General features: G+C 54.7%; 1 protein-coding gene across 2 annotated transcripts in view; it reads left to right on the top strand.

Annotated features, from left to right (window-relative positions):
• nexmifb (neurite extension and migration factor b) overlaps positions 1–21,123 on the top strand; it is a 53,729-nt gene extending 32,606 nt beyond the window's left edge. Inside the window, exons 2-4 of one of the 2 annotated variants that reach the window (XM_086158362.1) lie at positions 8,989–9,110; positions 13,719–17,958; positions 18,558–18,771. In XM_086158362.1, coding sequence (XP_086014488.1) covers positions 9,038–9,110; positions 13,719–17,958; positions 18,558–18,660 — 4,416 coding nt within the window. In that variant the 5' untranslated portion in view covers positions 8,989–9,037 and the 3' untranslated portion in view covers positions 18,661–18,771. Of the gene's footprint in view, positions 1–8,988; positions 9,111–13,718 lie in introns of both variants that reach the window. The other variant, XM_086158363.1, reaches the window with a different exon arrangement.

Here is a 21,123-nt window from a genome sequence, read left to right as displayed (position 1 = left end):
CGCGAGTGTGCGCTTGTACAGGAGGCCTCACTGAATATGTAATCGTTCGCCTGGGTTTCTCACGGCGCGTATGAGCACGTTTCGGCGTCGGCGATCGAGCGCTTCGGGTCGACACGCCCCGCCGTCACGCCGCCCCGTCCCTCGCGTCGGGCTTTTTTTTTGTCATCCCATCACGGCGGTGTGTGTGTGCCGAAGGAAGATAGCTGGACGCGGGAGCCGGATATATCCATATGCTAGTAAGGATGCCATTGCTTCTGTCTCATTAGCGGCGGTGCAGAGGCCCCGAGCTGCTTCTTCCGCTCCATCGGGACAGCTGATGAGGCCTGACGAGGTGACCTTTAACAACCTAATCAACTTTTAACACCTCGCCTACTGGCTGCCTCATATGTGTTCTCCCTGCCATTCAGCGCCGGGGTCTCTTCCCCATTTACAATCTTACTTTTCTCCATCCAGGCTCCCGCCCGCTCGCCATCGACCAGGTGTGTGTGTGCATGAATGAAGCGGCGTCGCACACGCGGCTTGTCTCTGTTCCCACGACCTTCCTACGTGGTACGCCCGGCCTCCCCGTTCCCTCTCCGAACCCAAGGAGCTGCGTCCGATAGAAACGGAGAGCGATATCGATAACTGCCTCCATCTTCGCTAGGTATTATGTATCGATATGTTTCGATACGTATCGGTACAGAAAACGCCGCGTTCTTCGGCGAGGCCCAAAGGGAGATGCCGAATCGTCCGCACGTGCTAATCGATCGATCGTGACACCTTAACACTAACGAGGGGGTCCGAGAGGACGGCCACGGCTGACGTAGACAATCTAGAAGTTCACGTTTACTTCCCGGACGGCGACCCGAAGGCAGGACCGAGGGCGCGTCGACCGGTCCCGTGGCCGAGCACCGCGGCCGCTTCGCCCTCGGCCCATTGTGCCGACGACAAAGAGGGAAGGAGTCCGGGCTTCCGACCTCTTCCCGGCAACGGCAAGGAAAAGCAGCTTTCCGGGAGGCGGCCGGCGTGCCGGCAAAACCCTCCGCGTCCAGCAATTTGTCTTTGGAAATCGCGGGGAAGGGAAAGCGTTCCCGAGCAAGACGGAGGTCTTCGGTACGACGAGTCGTTACGGTTTTGAGAAAAACGGCACGTTAACTCAAAAAGGAATGATACGTGGTCTTTTCAAAAGGTCGGCGTCGTGCCTGTTGGACCGCTTGGATTTAAATCAATCGATCAACAACAACAACGGATTGGGGTGACCGAATGCACACACATGGCATACACAACAAAAAAATTCATACAATTTTAGACCGTTTTGATCATTTTGATAAACTGTCGGGCAAAGCGGGGATTTGGAAATCATTTCAACCACGATGGTACGGCGGGTCCAAAAAAGGAGCCGATCGCATCGTTCGACAGCGTCGCCTCCGTCGACGACTCCTGTCTGTTTTATCGCCGCGAAAGCTATTCGGTAATACCGGTGGATTAGCGATTTCGCTAACGCTTCGTCCGGGACGGATTTTGGGTGTCGGTTCCTCTTGCTAATTTTACAAACGCGGCGCGGCTGTTTTTTCCAGGCCCCTCGTGAGAACCTCCGCGCGTCGGCGGCAAAGGTTCGTCGAAGCCTGTAGAAACGGCGGCGGACGGGAAGCCGATCCGTAGAGGGAAATGGAGCGTGAGCTCCGTCGATTCACCTGCTCGTCAGGCACGCCGAGCGCTCGGTCTCCCGAGAAGACGAAGAAGGAGAGGAAAAAAAAAGACGGCTCATGACAAACATTTAAAGGTCCGCGCCGCTTGGCTCGGGCTGCCCGAGGTCCTGCAGGAAAGATTCAACTCTATAATCCCGATTCCTCGAGAACGTCTGCTCTATCAGATGGTTCAGGGGCTCCTCGGCAGCCCGTGATTGACGATGATTATCTCAAACGGATACCGTATCCGCCGCATCGCCGCGGCCGTGCCGGGGATATTTTTAGGCCGGGGAGGACGTTTGCGCCAACCGGTCGCCAGAGAAGCGGCAGAAGCGCACCGTACGCGGCGGGCGCCGTCCGATTTAGATCTCGCCGTCTCCGCCGCTCTCCGTCTTCCCCCGGATGTCGGGGACAAATTCACGGCGATTTGTCTGTGCCGCCGCGCAGGTATCAAAAGCCAGTCTACATGGCAGGCGGCCAGCGACTTCTTTGCAGAGAACAGAGTTACCGTCGAGTTGTTTTATCCTATTTGTCCACGCGGACAACAAAGATCGGTACGGTTCGCGTTCGTTTCTATTTCGTTTATAGCCGCTCTTTAGACGACTTTGGCATCCTCCGATCGCCTGCGATGACCGGCGGCGGTCCCGTCGGAGCCCGACGTTCGTAAACGATAACAAACAAATAGAACGCCGTTTTATCGGACGCCGTTTTATCGAACGCCGCGAGCCGGATTATAAGGAACATGTCAGATTAGAGCGGGATAATTCCCGACGGAAATCATCTCAAACGTCGTCCGTCCCCGAATATCTCCTGGCCGGATGAGTAGCCGTTTATTTGTCTATTTTTCTATCCGCGGCGATTACGAGCGGGTCACCGTGACGACAAAGCCGGAGGCGTTCATCGGCGAATCGGCGGTCCTCCATCCCTTTGTTTTGATATGCAGATATCCTACCGGAGGAGAGGGTCGGACGGAGGCTGACCTCCGAAGGAGAACCTTCACAAAACACCCTCATCCACGTTTCCGACTCACTCAATTAAGGAAGCTTTTCGAGAAAAACGCGGCTAACTTCGCGACGCTCGAACGTCTGCGCCGTCGGCCCGCTTACCTAACACCCGATTTTTAAAGCGGTTGAATAAGAATAAACGAGAAGCTGAATCTCGGGGCAGCGATCCCGCCGTTAATCTCCGATTTCCCGAGAACGCATCCCGCGCCATCTGTTATTCAATGGCCGGTTTGTGTTTGGAACTCTGTCACCTTTTATTGTGATCGGCGGCGGCGACGGCGGAACACGGTGCGGCTTGTCCGTGCGTCTTCATAAAGCAGCGAGACAACAGCTTCCCTCCGCTCTGCATCCTCACTTCAGTGGCGACAGCGGCTAACAACAACACACGGGGAAGGCAGCGGCGCTGCTCGGCTCATTAGCCCTCCTCCAAGTCCATGCTCTGTCACTCTTCCTTTTAGCTTTTCTTTTGTTCGCCGGCTCCCCCTCCCACCCTTTTTTTTTTTCTTGTTTTCTGCTTTCTGTTCCGTAACATCAAAAATGAAAGTCTCCGGGGGACATTTTTGACCCGTTTCCTTTTAACTAGCTAAATTTTGCCTGGGAAATCCAGTCGACGGACTGCTTCGCGGGGAATTCTACCTGGCGCCGGGCTTTAAAAAGACGCATTTGGAACAAGATGGCCGACGATCTCGTTTGTTTATCCGTGTCATGAAAGCATCGCCTCGAAGTGGAAAATGTCCGGGATCCGGTCGAATACGCGACGATATTGGTTTAACGCCGATCTCATTTCCTATATGTGCACAGCTTTGTTTGATGCGTCGGACGGGATTAGCTCCAGCCCGCGGTGACCCGGTGCTGGAAATGCGGGCGAGATAATGAATAAATACATTTCACGTTCATAATATTCTACTGGATATTGATACGGACCGTTAATGGTATTGCAAAATTGATTTAACCATCTCAACCGGCCCTAATTAAAAACATTGACCGCCGATTCCGTTTTTCATTTCACGCACGCGCCCGAGACGCCTTCCTAAATACCGGACGCGCCATGACGCCGCCGCCGCCGCGGTCGGCTTCGGCCCGGACGGGACGAAGTGTTTGGTCTCGGGGCCGCGAGCCGCTCGGCTCTTTGACCTCGGATTGGTGTTTTGTCTCTGCGCGCCTCAGAAAATAGCATCTCTTGTGCGTGTCGTGACAAAGCCTGACGACCTTTGATGGGCGAATGGCCGTGGTTAAAGGGGACGTGAAAGAGCAAATGGTCTCCGTCTTCCTCTTCTTCTTCTTCTTCTCGTTTTCTGCCGTGCTCTTTAGCGGTCGCCACAGCCGATCGTCTGCCTCCGTCTCACCCTCTTCTCTCCTCATGTCCAGTTTCACGCCACAACCCTTTTCCGCTCTCTCCGCTGCTCTGGACTGTTGACCCTGAGTACTGAAAAAACCTCCACTTTCTTTATTTCTACTCTTTGCTTCCCTTTGGTTCCGCTCATTCTCAAAGGTTTTCTGTCGCGCTGCAGCTAGCCTTCCTTCCCCGTCTTTCCAGAGCATCCCTTCGCCTCTAGATTTTCCTCCTCCCGCTCCCGCTGCAGATCCCAATGTCATCGGTAAACATCGTAGTCCGCGGAGATTCCCGTCAAACTTAATCCGTCAGCCTGTCCGTCGCCGTAGCGAACAAGAACGACGCAGTCCTGCCTCCACCTTGATCTCCTCTGCCACAGCTCACCACTGTCTTCCAGCTCCGGCACAAGCCCCGCCCCTCTCTAACACCCGCCGTTCCAGATCCACGTGCTTTCTGACGCTCCCTGTACATCCTTGTCAACATTATCAAAGCGAACACTGCATCTGTGGTAGCCTTTCTTTCGCGGCACGAAACCGTACCGCCGCTCACCAATGCGCGCTCCCGCCCTTCGTCCGTCATCTGCCGCTTATCCTGCGCTTCGGATGCCGGAGCCCATCCCGGCTGTCCTGGGGCGACCGGTCCCCGGTCGGCGGCGGGGCCACGTGTACGGGCGGACGACATGTTTTTGGAGGCGAAAGGAAAGCGGAGAACCCGCAGGAAACCCACGCCGACGTCTGACTCGTCTGACCCCGCGGGGTGCTTTGTGCTGCGAGGCCGAAGCGCGAACCGGCGCGCCGCCCCTCCCGATCAACGATCACGCCAAATAAAACTCCCCCCGCCGCCTCTCCGAGACGCCTCCTGTTCAACGCGTACCTTACGTCACCTCTTTGGCCCTTCGTTCTCTCAGTTTCTTCATTCATCAGCTCCTCAAAGTGCCCTTTCTGTCTCCCCGTCACACTTCTTGCGCCTGTCAGTACATTTCCGTCTCCATCCTTAATCGCCAGAACCCGTCAGTCCGTAGAACTCAGTCCCTCCCTCCTTACCGTCCAACCGAGCATACGAGTCATCGCGCACGCTTTGTTTGGGCTTCGCCACCTGTACCCTCACCTGACTCCTTTACCCCTTCTTGTTGTCCCGCTTCTTCTGAGCGAACCTCTTTCTCCTTCACTTGCTCGTCCCACCGCAGGGATCTACTTTCCTTCCAGACGACGCTCCCGGCTGCCTCCCCGATCACATGGTGTCCAGTCATACGGAAGTATCTCCAGAGCGCTCGGAGGCGACGCTCTCACCCACCGCTCCTTAGTCCACAAGATGCGTGCTCCCGCCAGCACTCTTAGAAGTCACCGCCTCTTCTGGACGGAAGCATTCACGACAGCCATTTCCATCCCTTTTTCCAGAGCCTACCATCGCCGTCATCCCCTCTATCGCCGCACCGAAATGCTCATCGACTACGTCTACGCCAATTACCGCTCTCTCACCTCCGGGGAAACTCTGCATCACTCGGTCGAAATCGCTCCAGAATTTCTCCTTCTCTTCTAACTGGCGTCCTACCCGCGGGGCACAGCCACTAACAACACCGAACATCACACCTTCAATTTCGAGCTCCGGCCTCATCACTGACTCCTTTGTGTCTGGATGTGACACCCTTTTCACCTGCGGAACATTCCTCGCCAACGCTTTCTTCAAGGTAACCCGTACTCCATTTCTCTCCCCGCCGATACGATGATAGAATAGCTTAAAAGGCGCTCCCGAGCTTCTGGCCTCGCTACCTCTTTTCCCGTCATAGTCCCGGCCTTCAAAGTCCCTCTCTCTCTGTCTGTGGACACGCCTCCCTCCACAATATCGACGGTATTCTTGTGTCTCGGTCAGTCCCTCGGGCGTCGCTGTCCGGCCTCGGGTTTTACCGGCCCGATCGTTTTCACGCCGCCGGCTCATTGTCAACATGCAATTAGCGTGTTTGTGTGATGCGGTGCAAAACAAAGTCCAGATGTGACTGTTTGTGCGGTCAGCGCTGGACATCTGGGCTACGCTAATCGCTTTCCTTTCCCGACGCGTCCCCGGGTCGCTCGCTGTCGGTAACGACCGACTACTCCGAACATGCAAGTCTTCCCGATCAAATGTTGATCTTCCGTCACATTTCCAGCTTCTAAAGGGAGCCCGATCGTCGCGTGGCGAAAGGCGCAATCCCAATTTTCAACTTGAAAGAATATGCAACCGGATTACCCGTCTCTACACGCGAGTGTTTCTCCGTGTTCCGGCGAAGCACGGAATTATAACCCCGCGTCGGGAGGCACGAAACTCGCCCCGAAACTCCACACCCGCGCTGAGAAGACCGGCAGCGGTTTAAACCGTTCCTGCTCGGTCTTTCTGTTCGGATGCGTGTTCCCACCGCTTCTGTGACCTCTTTGAGAGTCCCGCGGTTCGCCATCCGTTGGCACCCGGCGGCCTCCCGTTTCCCTCTCGTGTTACAATGAGCCCTTTGTGTGTTCGTTCACTCCTGCTCCGGGACCCGGCCTCATATTTTCAAGCGTTTCATACCTGAACCTCCGGGAAGACCGCCGTCGAATCCGAGAGACACGCGGTGAAACCGGGCGCCAAGATGAGGCTTGCGGGAATGAGATCGTGGGGTCGATAAGGGCGAGCGTACGGAGCGAGCAAACATGTTCTTATCTTGTTCACGCAGAGTGCGCAGAGGAGGGTTTTTAAAGGACGCGTTGCATCCCGATCATTCGGTTCGGATTTTCTTTTTGTTCCCACTTCAGTCCATCGACCCGCAAATAAGAATAATGGCGGGGGGGTCCGAGATTTCTCGCCGGCTTCTCACCCGTTCCAGAAGAGACCGCGCGGTGTTTAACCGGCGTTTTCCCGCAGAGTTAGACGCTAGCGCCCTCAGCGAAGTATTAATGGCGCGGACGGAAGAATCGGATTGGCATGATCCCGTCGGTTGTAGCCGCGCGGTACTCGCGCTGCACCCGCGACGCAGGCTTAACCGCTTGGCAAATTGGACATGCTTGTTGGCTGTAGCTCCAATTTATGTGCACTCTCCATTGCAGTTAGTCCATCTTCATTAATGAAATGGCCTCTCGTCAGGTCTTGACAGTGTGGCCGAGATGGTAAATGGAGGGAAAGTCCAGGGGGAGGGGGGGGCGAGGGGGGGGGTACAGGAGAATCATGAATAATGTGATAAATAAACACATTTGAGGCTCTGGAGCTGGCTGGCAGCAGAGGTGTTGGATAGTGTTGCGAAATGCCTGGCTTTCATTTTCCCTGCCTCTCTTCCCCTCTGCCTCCTCACACACACACACACACACACACACACACACACACACACACTCGCTCTAGGATTGTATGTGCAACTTCTGCCAGTGGATGCTGATGCTGTGGATCCTCAGCCTTGGGGCTTTGTCTTACACACATGCAACCGGGCACAAGCACACACACAGGCGTGCAGGGACCTCAGCATACACATAGGTGTGTGCGCCCATGCACACACACACACACACACGCACACACACACGCACACATGCACACACACACTCTTGGCTCTGAGCTCTGGCAAGACTTATGCAGCCTGACCAGCAGCTCAGCTGTGTGTTGTGTCGCTGCGACTGTGCTCGCTGGCGACTGCCAATATTTTATAGGGCGCCGCTCCGACTTCTCTTTTTCACACTTCCCGGGATTGTCGCCTCGAAACGGTTGATATAGCCGGTCCGCTCGTCCGGGTCGGCCGGCTCGGCGGGCGGCGGCGGGGGGCGGGGGGGGGGGTATCGATTCCGGTCCGAGGACGCGTTCATCTCCACCTGTGTGTAATCCATTTCCTCATCACACGGACCGGATGCGAGACGGCTTCAAAAAAAAACGTTCGCGTGCGCTTAAGCTTCGGGCCGAGCGGCGGGAACGCTTCCGGGCCGGGGTCCTCGCGCCCGCCGCGCGCACGAGCAGATCCGATGGCTCGTAAGGTAATCACCCGCTGAGCCGGCGTGTACGCGACGGTAAGCTGGAGCAGGGGTTCCCTTCAGGTAGCTCTGGCGCTCAGGTCAGTGAGCAGCTAATGACATTTAGAAGCAATAGGATGAAAGAGACGGCTGCTGTTTGTAGTCAGCTGCACACCGCCTTATTGTCTGCCGTCCGTCTTAATCTCCCAGCCACCCTTTTCGCACCAAAAGGAGATCATGTTATTAGATCCTCTCCCTCGGCTCATTTGTCTTCCCGCGGCGGCGCTCTTCCAGAAAAGGTCTGAAGGAGACGGCGAGGGAAAGGCGAAGAGGGAGGCGCCCGGGACAATAAACGGATAAAACGGCCCGGCGTCAAATGATCGGCATTTGACGGCCCGCCGCGTCACCGCCGTCCCACCGACCCGCCCCGACAAACGTCAAACCGTCTCCTTTGGCGAGTAGAACACGCTACCCGGTGCACAGGGGGCGCTCGGTCAATCATCCCCCGACCCACCGTCTCCGTCACTCGCAACGGTATCGAGTCGTGTCGCCGTTCACGCTTTGCTGTCGGCGCCTCCGTCACATCTCTTTAATCTCCCCTCTTCGAGCCGGGCGGCTTCTCCCGCTGCCGCGGCGCAGAGGAGGGAGGGAGTCGGCTAATTACAATAAACAAATACACTCAGAGCTGCCTATGTAAGGTTCGCGCAGGTTAACAACTCTGCTATAAATGTTAAATGAAGCTTAAAATAGGATAGTGTGGCACGCAGTTGCCATAGCGATCTCAGCCCCGATTTCGTTGTTGACTTTTTCGCTCGGCGAAATTTAAACTAATATTACGGTGGGATCTTTAATACGGAGGAGGACTGAAAAATAACGATAAGCAGCGACGGCTCCGTCACCCCGGGGTCTTTTTCACGTCGAAGCTCTCTTCGATCTGCTCCCCCGTAACTTTTGTGTCTCTCTCGTGATAAAATGTACCGCGAGTCGCCCTTCGATAACCATCTCCTTCTCTTCCTTTCTGTCCTCCCTCTCGCTCTCCTTTCCTACAGGTGGGCCGGTCAAAATGAGGCGTAGGAGGTGCAGCGTCGAGCCGTATTGATGGACGCGTTAACGGACAGCGGTCTCACGTTGATGGTGAAGACTTCCGAGGAGAACGACGCCGACAACCCGGGTGAGTTTTTCGCGTCCGAAGCGTGAAAATCCATCGTTTAAAGTTTTAATCCCGACCGCAACTTCCGAGCGCTTATTCTTTCCGCGCCTTCCAGACTTTGAAAAGGCCGTTCGTATTATCGGGACGCTTTTCGGACCTCGAGCTCCTACATTCGGCTCAATCCATTTGACCGTGTTTCTCGGACGATTTGATCTTTTTTTCACGAAAAGCCCCCAAAAAAGTCCAATGAAATGAGGCTTTCTGCAAAGCCCTCTCAGCCGACGCTTCCAGAGCCTAAAATCCGCATCTTCCTCTTTCCATAAACAGACGGAAAAGCGAGAAAGGTCGCGGCCATTAATTCTTAAACACTCATTCGCATTCATTGACACGGGACAAAAAGGCTAATCTCTCCTCTTTGTTTCCGTCCTTTGGTTTTTGTCAGCCCTCCCCGGTGACTTTGCACAGCAAACCCCTTCCATCATCTAAATCACGCGTCGCATCAAACTCCCGACGACGTACATTTTTTTCCCCGCTCGTTCGGCCGCTTCCCGCCGCCCCCTATAGTTTGCTTTCATCCGGCGCCGCCGGTCGGCAGACGGGATTTATCTGGGCTTTGCAGAGTGACCGGAATCGGCGTTTCTTCGCCAAAAAATCGGGAGAAAAAATGGCCATTTACATGCAAAACGCCCGTGGGGAGAACAAGGGGAGGTGAAGGGAAAGAGCAGCGAATTCTGAGTCGAGGAAAGGGTTCGCGAGGACGGGGTGTAACTCTGCAGTGACGCCGTTCATTATAGATCCCCCGTGCGGACGGGACCGACCCCCCGCCGCCGCCGCCATTCACAAATTGTCACCTAAAGACGGAGCGTCGGGAAGCGAGCGGCTTCCGTAGACGCCCCATCGGCCGGACGAGGGAGCGAGCGAACGCCCCGGGTGGTTGAGCCGCAGAACAGCCGGTTCAGCGATTTCTTTTTTTTTTTTCTTTTTACAAATGTAAAAGCCACCGTCTAACAAAGCTAAGGTGCGGGGAAACAGAGACGTGAACGAGAAGCGATTTCGAGAAGCCATCAAAACGGAGGAAAAAAAAGGGATTCGTCAGCCGTTTTCGTCTCCGAACGGGAGTTTGCTCACCGTGGGATTTGTTCATGCACTCGACACCGCCGAAGAATCGATTTTGAAGTTCTTACACGGGACGCATCGCGTGTTTGTCCCGTCGCGACGTTCGGCCCGGGATCAGCTCGGGGGAATCAAGCGCCGAGACGGACGGATGAGACCTCGCATCTAACCGGTCTAATCCGGTACGGTCCGGTTTTTTTTTTCTGTTCTGTGCTCAGGCTGTCTAGCATGGCGGCGCTTGGCAGGGCCGAAGATCAGAAGTTCACCGCCGCCTGCCAGCAGCCGGGGTCCCTCCATATGTTCACTGGTGAAATGCCCGTGCCAGATTTTACGGGCTCTGTCGCATCCGACCTCGGCTTCTATTCTAAGACGACTTCCTCCGATAGCTGCGGTTCCTCCAGAGTTGAGCGTCACCCACCGGCGGCCGTTGGATTTCTGATGTTCGCCTTGCTTACGTTTTACGTCCGGCCGGACCAAGAGGCCGATTTATGTCGGGACCGTATCGGAGAATACCAGCCTCACAATCTCCCTTTGACCTCCGATGCCAATATCATTCTTCAGCCACAGTCGTGTGTGTAAGATGCCGCTGCGTGTGTGTGTGTGTGTGTGTGTGTGTGTGTGTTTGTGTACCTGTCTGACTGACTGATCTGTGGTACATTCTGAACAGCTGAAGAGCTAATGGTCCAGCTGGAGACAGATGGCCTCTCGATAACACTATACCCCCCCCAGGCCAAGACTCACACTCTATTGCTCTCCGTTTCACTCACTCACTCACTCACTCACACACACACACACACACACACACACACACACACACAGTGGTAGGGATAGATTGCTAAAGCCCGGGGAAACGGGATACGTTTACGGTCTCACAGCAAATTTGAATGATCTTTTTGCTGTGATGGCATCGGTTTAGTAAAAACATAGACGGCGAAAGTTAACGTCTGCGTGACAAATAAAATACATACTGCAATCGTTACCGGATAGCGCCACGAGAGCCCACGTGCACCGTAGGACGGCATGCAGCGTCACGAGGGTCAAACCGCTGATATCGCACCGAGATGTTTGCTAAACGCCGAACGGAAAAGACGTTTTACTCGGCGGACGTCACCGGTCGGAACGCGCTTTTGCTCCGAGGTCATTTTCTCTTGCACAGCGAGAGGAACGTCTGGCGAACGCGTCGCCGCCGTCATGCCGCCGCAGCCTCCGCAGCCGCCGCAGCCTCCGACACGTTGCTGCAAAAGCAGTTTTCGGATTCAAAGAGGAGGAAGGGACATGCCTGTTTCTCTTGAGATTTTCATCATTAAGGATAACAGTAGCGCAGTTGTACTCGGCATTCTAGTCGCTCCGATGTGTCTGCGGGCCGCGGACCCTCGGAGACTTGCTCTCGCAAATTTCATTACCTCATTAAATAGCTCTCATATCGTTTCCGCATTCAGAACATACTCGCCGCTAGAATAGCCGCGCTGGAAATTGTATGCGTCGCGGCCGTCCCTCCAGCATTTAATCAATACGTCAATAGCGACTCCGCGCATCTCGGCTGAAAACGGACGACGTTTGCCGGCGAATCTTTGAAAATGCATTAATTGTCCAGGCACGCGTTTTAATTTTTAACCATCTCGCGGCGGCGGCGGCGGCGGCGGCGGCGGCGGCACGGGACGGTAAAGGAGGCAGGTGTAGATGGTATCGGTAATACGGTCTCCAACATATGGGCTTGTCGTGTCCCATATGTACGTACTTGCCTCGGCGGCTGTCATCTAATTATGAGGAGCAAACAAAGCGATCTGCCTGCTGCTACAAGCTCGCTTCTGCGGCTTTTGATTGTTACTCATCAGATGGATGTCTCCAACTGATTAAGACATTGTCATAATCAACCTGTAAAAAAAAAAAAAAACAAACACACACACACACACGCGCGCGCGCGCGCACATCATTTTCAACGTTGTCGTCACTGCCATTACGATTGCCAGCCCATGTTGTGTCTCGATGCTAAAAAGCAAAGTTAGATGAGCCACGATGAAATAACCGATGCTTTTCAATGACATATTAGCGATATCGTGCGCCGAGTTCGCTCTGCCGTCAGCCGATTGAGACGTTTTCGTGAAAACAAATTCAACCTTACATAGCGATGCAAATCTCGCTCGGCTTTATTTTGCACAACCCCGAGCAATAAATTGAAAAAACTGTAGGGAGGAAAGATTTGTGCGGCAGAGCGCTCCGATAAACAGGACGGTGTAATCTTTCAGCCTGACACTTAATGGACTATTCTTGGGACTAAAACAACAACATAAAATTGCGGCCGCCACGGGTTACGCGATGCGATAATGCCGGGTCAACTTTGAATAGTTTCTCTCACTTTGTTTCTTTCCTCGGCGCTCCGGGCGGCACGTGGGATCGGGTAATATTACCGGTGACAGGAAAGCAGATAGAATTGATACAAATCCAGGCGATCGCATGCGTTGCAACGACCGATGCGTGCGATCGGCCGCATTTATACTCGACGTGTCCATTTCATCGAATGGAATTTTGTGCCGTTTCGTTCCTCTTTTAAAGGCTCTCTGACGTGTGTTTGGGGCAACGACGGTTTCATTTCATATATCGCTAAACTTTTGGGCTTAAACGAGGCCAAAAATGAACTATATCCTGCTTGTGTCAGGTTTTATAGGCGTATTTCTTTTAAATGTAAGATAAGATAAACTTTATTGATCAGCAGCAGCAGTTATAACAGTTATAAATCCAAAAAAGAAGGAAATAAATATGAATATAATAATAAATAGAAAGGCAGGAGACAGAAGATAGCAAGACCAAATAATGAAATGAGCAAAAAATTAAGAAATAGGCGGCGGAGAACAACAGGGATGACAACGGGCGACGTCGGGTGAGGGTGAAGAATACACGACTAGAATTAAACGACAATATCAATAGAGCGACGAAAAGAAACAGCAACGAAAACGAAGAAAGCAGCGCAGGTGCGCTCGGCCATCGGCGTCATCGAAAGTATCCCGACCTCGTCGATAACAGTCTGGTACGGTAACTCGGATAGTCGCTCACGCTCAAAACTCCAAGGCATCGTCAATAAATCATCTCGAATCATGGCTCACACTCTCCCTTCCGCACACACTCTGTATCAAAGACGCATCACACAACGTTCAGTCAAACTCACTTCACACACACACACACACACACACACACACCCTGCACGTCACCCGTTCACACTCACGACCTCCGGGAGGCGCCGTGGGTCTCGCGACCAAATCTGTCCGATTTAAAAACAGCTTTTTCCCCAATCGCCACACCGACTCGGAATCGATCGACGCCTTGACGTTTCGCGTCTGCTCATCACGATGTTCCGCGAGCGTTATGTGCTCCGCTGACGCCGTCGCGTGGCCTTTGATGAACGATTCCGATTCTCATAGAAGGGTCGGATTCGTGGGTCATTTTCACGAGCTGAGAAATCATGGTTTATATTGGAGGCGCAGGACGGCGAGCTAAAAGAGTTTCCTCTTTTTCCCACAGGGGTATGTGAGCAGCGCGGCGAGCTGAGTCTGCGCAGAGACTCGTCCGCGTCGCCTTCTCCCCCCGGCGAGGCCCGCCCGCCACACCTGAGCGCCGCGCCTTCGTCGCCGGCTCTCCGGCACCCCTTCGGCGCCGATCTGTCTCTGGGTCAGGCGACGGCGCCCTGCCCCCTTTCCCGCGAGGCCGCGGCTGTGATCCCCCACGCCGACGGCGGCCCCGGCCCCGCGTCGCTCGCCGCCTCCTGGGGGCCGACGGGAGACGCCCGGAAGACCTCCCTCGCTCTGCCCGTCGCCCTGCCTCTGCCGGCGACGATGATGGAGCCCGGCGGCGTCTCCGCCCTGACGGAGGAGTGCCTCCTCCGGCCGGCCCGCACCTGCCTGGGCTGCTTCATCGAGACCCGCGACGCCACCGGCACCAACTCCGTCCAGAACCCGCCTCACGACCCGGCCGCCGACGCCGATTCGGAGGCCGGGCTGAACGCGCGGATAGGCGAAGTCGGCAGAGAGGACTTCTCCGACATCAACGACATCAGCATCCAGTGCCTGAGCCACGCCGGGGAGGCGGCGAGTCACTACGGGGAACAGCTCCTCTCCGACCAGCTGCTGAGCTTTCCCCTCCCGAAAGCCCCGGGCGAGGGCAAGAGGGCGGACGGGAACAAGACCGCCGACGACGGCGACGATCCCGAGGACGACGCGACAGCCAAGAACTTGTACGAGGGACTGTTGCTGGACAAAGTCAGCGGGGAGGAGGTGCTGTTGGCCAACGCCGGCCAGGACTGGGGCTACTTTGAGTCCTTCATCAGCGAGAGTAAGATGGAACTGCTGGACCTCTGTTCTAAAAACGAGCTGTCGGTCAACCTCTTCTCCGAGGAAGACGTGGACAATCTGTTCGACGACGAGGACGACGACTCCACCCTGAGCAGCGACGTGTGTTCGCTCAAGATCCGTTACGAGTCTTTCCAGGACAACATGCGGGAGAAAACCAACGTGCTGCAGGAGGAGACGCAGTTCAATTTCTTCCCGAGCGTCCTGGCCAGCTGCGCCAAGAAGGAGGACGGGGCGGGGCCGCCGAGGAGGAGCGCCGACGAGCTCCAGCTCCGGACCGACGAGCCGGCCCTGGAGACGGCGCCGGAGCAAAAGGCGGGAGATTCCGGCGGCCGAAGCCCGCGGGACGGCTCCCGCTGCTCGCCCGTGTCGACCCCCAAGGTCGGCTACCCGGTGGATTTCAATTCCACCGAGGAGTCGGGCGAGTTCAGCGACGACAGCTCGTGCACCGGCTCCTCCTCGGACACCCCGCACGAGGGCCACTTCAAGAAGGGCCACTCGAAGAGGTTCCTGGGCCCGTCCAACCCGCTCAACTACGGGCTGCGCTCCAAGAGGAAGGTGCGATACAGCGACGACTACCTGTACGACGTGGACTCCCTCGAGAGCGAGAAGAACGCCGAGAAACGGGAAAAGGCCTCCGCCGGTCAGAAGGAGGAGGAAGACGTGGACTGGTGCCCCAAAAAACGGAGGAAATCGTGTCGCAAAGAGCCCCCCGTGGTCATCAAGTACATCATCATTAACAGGTTTAAAGGAGAGAGACTTATGTCGGTGAAACTGGGCAAGCTGAACCCCGTGGATGCCACTGTAAGCTTAAGCGCCAACACAATAAGCAAATATGAGACGCTGGCTCCTCTGAAGGATTTCTGGCAGGAGAGGCAAAGAGAGAGACGGGAACAGCTCAAGCTGGCTGCCAGAGATAAACAGCAACGTGGTTTTCATCTCAACGGACGGCATCATCGCCCTTTCAATCCCGCTCATCCCAAAAGGAAATACAAGATTGCGAACCGACTCAGGGTTCAGAGGATTCACGCCGTGGATCAATCGGCCGCGGAACGCCGCCCTCTCCTCTCTGATCGCGGCCACGTCGGCGTCGCCGAGGAGGAGGAGGCCGCGACGGCGCCGCCGGACCCCTCGGACGCGTCGGACGCCGCCTCCGTCGCGACGGCGTTCAAGACCAAGAGCCGCTCCCAGGAGAGGGAGGAGAGGGAGGGCAGGAGGTTGGGGGCCGATAAAACAATCAGGATAAGGAAGTTCAAGAGCGAAGCCAGACTGAGGAGCAAGAGGACGAAAGAGGCGGGCGGAGAGGAAGGGAGCGCCGCGACGACGCGGGACGCGGACGCCCGCCTCGCCGCCGCCGCCGCCGCCGCGCCCACCGAAGACGCCGCGCCGCAGGAGGCGAGCGTGAGCCCGGCCGCAGCCGCGGCCGCGGCCGAGCCCCGCTTCCCCGACGGCCCCGACGAGGAGAAATTCCCTTTTCCCGTTTCGGCGGCGTCCCGCCCGCCCGAGAAAGCGGCGTCCTCGGAGGAGGTGCGAGCCGGCGTCCCCGTGATCCCGGGAGGCTACCTGCAGACCCTTTTGGATGCGACGGACTCCTCCGCGGGGGCGTCCATCTCCTTTTTCCCTCAGCAGCCCTCCCGGCAGCAGTATTCCGTGCCGCTGTCCTTGGAGGAGAAACAATTTTCCTCCCTGCAGCTGGCCCAAAGCTGCGTCCTGTCGCCTCCCTCCGAGTCCGAGCTCCAGCAATCGCCCCAGAACTGCCCCAGCTTTCCCCAGCTGTGGCACCCGCAGCTCTGCGCCAATCACGGCCGGAACTTCGGGCCCGAGACCCCCGAGACGCCCATGGCGCCCGGCAACTTCCCGGCCGCGGTGCCGCTGAGCGACGGCCTCCCCGTTTCTAACTACGACCGGCTGAGCCCCGAGGCGGACGGACTTCTTTACGAGAAGAACTACCTGAGCGAGGCCGGGCTGCGACCCGCCGCCGCCGCCGTCGCCGCCGCCGCCGCCGCCGCCGCCGCCGCCGCCGCAGCCGATCTGAAAGCGTGCCAGTCTACCTGTGCGGAGGGCCAGGTCAAATACCAGAGAGGATCTCTGTGCACAGACAACGGCAGACTCATCAGCTATGACTCAGTGGGGTCTTTGTCAGCCTCCTCCAGCAATTACAGCTCCCTGAGCCTCAAATCTTGCGAGAGAGAGGGCGAAGAGGAGGGCCGAGACAGCTTTTTAGCTCACTGCAGTCCCAAAGTGGTGATTCAGCAGAGCGTGGAGGCTCTCACGCCGCTCAGGGAGTCCTCGGACCTGCTGGACATCTCCAACTTCACCCCCGACAAGTTCCGACACTCGTCGCTCTCGGAGCTCTCGCCTCCCGAGACGCCCAACCTGTCGCCCCAGGTGGCGGGGCGCGAGGCCAAGGCGCCGGGCAACGTCGGGAAATACCAGGACGTGAGCGACATGACGCTGGACTGCGGCGCCGACGTCAAGTGGAACTGCGATGCGATGCGGCGACGGGAGCACGCCGGGAACGGATACGCGGCGGAGGACGCTCAGTTCCCGCTTCACAACTTCAACGGTCAGGACATCCTGTGTCTGGACAAGAAGGAGTCGGAGGCGAAAGAGTTCGACGAGCGGGCCGGCGACGCGGCTCGCGCGAAAAGCATCAAGTCGAAGCGGAAAGGCAACTGCAAGCAGGCGGCCGCCGCCGGGCAGAGCCCCAAGAAAGCCCGGGCGCCCAGGACTCCCAAATCGGAAAAGGCCAAGGCGCCCAAGCAGAACTCGCGCTCCACCAAAAAGATAAAGGCCATGCTGGAGGACAAGGCGGCCAAGAGCCAGGCGGGCGGGTGCGGCGCCGGCTCGGCCGACGCCCGCGCCGCCGCCGCCGCCGCCGCCGCCGACTGGTCCGGCCCCGGCTGGTCGGAGGGCAACGGTCTCGTGGGCGACGACCAGAGAGAGTTCGAGGAGCCCTCCAACATCCTGTCCAACATCGTGTCCGGCATGGCCGAGGTCCAGAGGTTCATGATGGCCTCCATCGAGCCGCTGTGGAACCCCATGTCCGAGGCCTGCATGCCCTCCGAGGCCAACAGCCTCAACCTGAAGACTCTCAAAATCCTGGCGGGCACCGAGGCCGACCTGAAGAAGAAGGGAGCCGTGCTCGCGGGGGCCGGGAGGGGCAGGAAGGCGGGAGGAAAGGGAGGGAAGAACCAGGCCAAATTCAACCCCGCTCATCCCCTGTTTCCCCAACTCGCTCTGGGATGCAACATGTTCGACAAGCCAAACTTTATCAACCCCGGGCCCGCGCACAAAAAGCTGTACCGCCACAAAACCAGTGCAAAGTTTCCTCGGATCGAGACGCTGAAGGGGAAGCGAGCCGAGAGAGACCCGAATAAGGACTTAGCGCTGATGACCTCTTTTGAGAAACTGAGGTAATATTTTGTTATCAGCTGCCGTTGCACTCCCTTTTCTCTTTTCCCACCGCCTGCTCGGCCTCCCTCCGCCCCCCCGAGCATACCTACACTGACGCTATGCCAGAGCTGCATGAGTACAATGTTCCCCTTGACTACTCCCGTTTCCTTTTACCCCCCGAACCCCCCCGAACCCCCGCCCCCCCGAACCCCCGCCCCCGCCCCGAAGAGGAACTTAATATCTGCATGAAAAACTTCTTGTACTTTGCAAACTACCTATTGAGTGATTGTGTCGAGCTTGATTGAGATTTAAAACGACCACGGCTGCATTTTTTCTTGCTTTTGTTGTTTCCGCTTCGTTTGTTCCTCTTATCGACGTTTTAATTTTTTTCTTTGTCTGAAGAAAAAAAAAAAGAAAAAAAAAGAGAATAAGCCTTGAAAACAGTTCTGTCGCCTTTTTGAGGAACTTTGTTTTCGTATTTTCTCAGAAAAACGAGCGCCCCCCCCCCCCCCCCGAATTATGTATTTATACCCCTTTTCCCATAAAGATGTAGCTATATACACAAATGCATTGAGTGACATCTACGCACCCCCTCCTCCTCATCTGTTTTTGTATGCAGACTATGGATGTCCTGTTGTCGCTGTCCTTCATACACTGCCTGGCTCATTGCAAGAGGGAAACCTACCGTTAATGAGCACCTATTTAAGCCCGAGACATCTTGAAAACACAAGATGGGACCATTTTGTATCGATGACATATCAGATGTCTCTTTTTTTTTCTCTCTCTCTTTCTTTCTCTCTCTCTCTTTTTCTCTCTCTCTCTCGCTCTCTCGCCCCCCCCCCCCCCCCCCTCCAAGGTTGGAATCATTTTTCCGTTCCCTTTTCTCGAGCGTTTCTTTTTCGTATGGAGTGTACGAGAACTGGTGATCTAAATTTACATTTTTACGCCTTGCAAAATTCATAAAAGCTCCACCCTCAGAGTATTTTTGTCAATGTTATTGTACAGGGACATGCAATATTTGCAAAAAAAAAAAAAAGGAAAAAAAGGAAAAAGAAAAAGATGATAATTATAACCTTAAAATCAATGTGCCAAAAGTAACGATGCTGTGTAAATGACCTCTTATATATGTGTGAATATTGGCTGTTCCTATTTTCTATCCATTGGAATATTGGCTGCTCGGGATGGAGACTCCTTACGGGCCAGAGACTTACAGGCCACTACGGGAATTCTTTATTTGGGACTTTTCTCTCTTCTCTGATGAGGGCACCAACAGCTGGCAGTGGTACGCCGCCACTCACTAAACCAAATCAGAAAGACTCCTTCTCCTTGTTTCCCCTACTTTGTTTGCCAAATTAAATTTACCTCAACATCACCCGGCACCGAGAAGCAACAAAAGAGAGACAAAGGGGGAAATCCGTCGTGGAGCGAAGACCGCCGTAGAGGACCAGGAGGGGAAACGGGTTCGTGCCGACCCGCTCTCTCCGGACCGAGGAGGGGCGGCGCCGGTGTTTGAGGGCGAGCCGGGAGGCGATTCGTCGGATCGGAAATCCCGGGCGGTTCGTTCCCCCGCGACGGATTCGGACGCGGTCTCACGCGGACTTAGGAAGCGCCTTTGGCCGTCGGCGGCGAATGTGAAAACACGCGGCGATCTCGTTTTCGTTTTTTCCACGAGCTCCGCGTCGGGATTTTTACTTCGGTTTCGCTCGGCTCGTTTTCGAGCGTCGTCACCGTTCGAAACGAACCGCGAACGAAGCGCACAAATTGAAAAAAAACAAACAAAACAAACCGTAACAGATCCGTATCCGACAACGGGCTCCACGCGTGGGATTCACCTCTGCGGAAATCCCGTCAATCGAATCCGTCATGAATTCGCGAAAACCTCGATTCCAAGGAACCGACGCCCGGCGGGCGCCCGTTCAAATTTGGCTTTTCGGCTTCGCCCGTCGACTCCGCGCGTTTCGGGAAGCGACGTCGGACGGCAAAGCGGGCCTCCGGCGTGACCGGCGCGATAATTCTGACGCGCACGTGACGAGAAGCGATCGCCGGCAAACGGGAAGAGTCTCATCGTCAGTCTTTCTCCGTCTCTTTTGTTTTCCTCTTCTCTCGGCCATGATCCTACGTTTCTTTTCTCCAGTGTATCAGGGTTAGGACCAAGACAAGCTGCTGACGGGAAGCTTCACGCGGGCCGCAAAGCCCGCTTCGTCTGCCTTCTCTCATTTCTGCCTATTGTCAAATTGAATGTACTTCTCTGAGTTCATAGTTGGGTTTTTATTTCGTTTTTTTCTTTTCTTTCTCTTTTGTTGTGTTTTCAAAAACGTGCCACTGTTGAGCTGCCTCATTTTAATGGTGCTAAGAAAGCTGACAAATGTTGTTTTTTTTTTTCTTTTCTTTTCTTTTCTTTTCTTTTCTGTTTTTTACTTTTTTCCTTCCTCTTTCTTTTGTCTTTTTTTTTCAGAGTTAACAAAAAAGAAATGCAAAGTAGATTAGGTACCTAACCCTCTTTATGAATGTATATTATAACGTTACGTTTGATGTATTCACTTCATGATTCTTTGACATTGATTGGAATTACTTTTGCTCTTTTCATGAAAAGATTTCCGAGCTTTATATATACTGTCTAGAGTTGTTACCAGAAGGAATCTTAATGAACTCTTGACACAACAAAATCTTGTATATTTTTTGTGTGCCAATTTGTAACATATTTTGTAAGTGTATATTTTTCTTAGAAAGTGCTGTGAAGTATTTGTGTGTGTGAGTAACCTTTTATGCGCCACTACGGGCAGTGGAAAGGATATACGATGACAAGTTTCTGGTTTTAAAAACCAAAATATGAAAGTATCAGCAGAAAAACTAGAAATATTTACATTTTGTTGGGAGTTTTGTAATAAGAACATGATCTTGTTGTGAGGGTGTTGTGTTACTGTGCAAAACACAAATTAGCAAAGAAAAAAAAAAAAAATGAAAACTTGGAAAAAATATAATTTGTGAACAATTTGCTGTTTTATAGATTTTCATGTAAATTATTTGGGTATTATTTTGTTTTTTGTTTTGTTGTAACTGTTGCAAAGGTTTTAAATATTTGTGATCAAGCCTGTATGGTGATAATGTAATATTGGTAACTTGCTGAGTTTTGTAATAATGTTTATGGAGTAAATATACAAATTAAAATAAGATTTTGAATGCTG

Source organism: Fistularia commersonii, chromosome 13, assembly GCF_037954325.1.
Source record: "Fistularia commersonii isolate RoL2024-O1a breed Wild chromosome 13, RoL_Fcom_v1.0, whole genome shotgun sequence".
NCBI classification, from domain to species: Eukaryota; Metazoa; Chordata; class Actinopteri; order Syngnathiformes; family Fistulariidae; genus Fistularia; species Fistularia commersonii.
The sequence above is the reverse complement of the archived record's forward strand: the minus strand, read 5'-3'. Positions and strand labels throughout refer to the sequence as shown.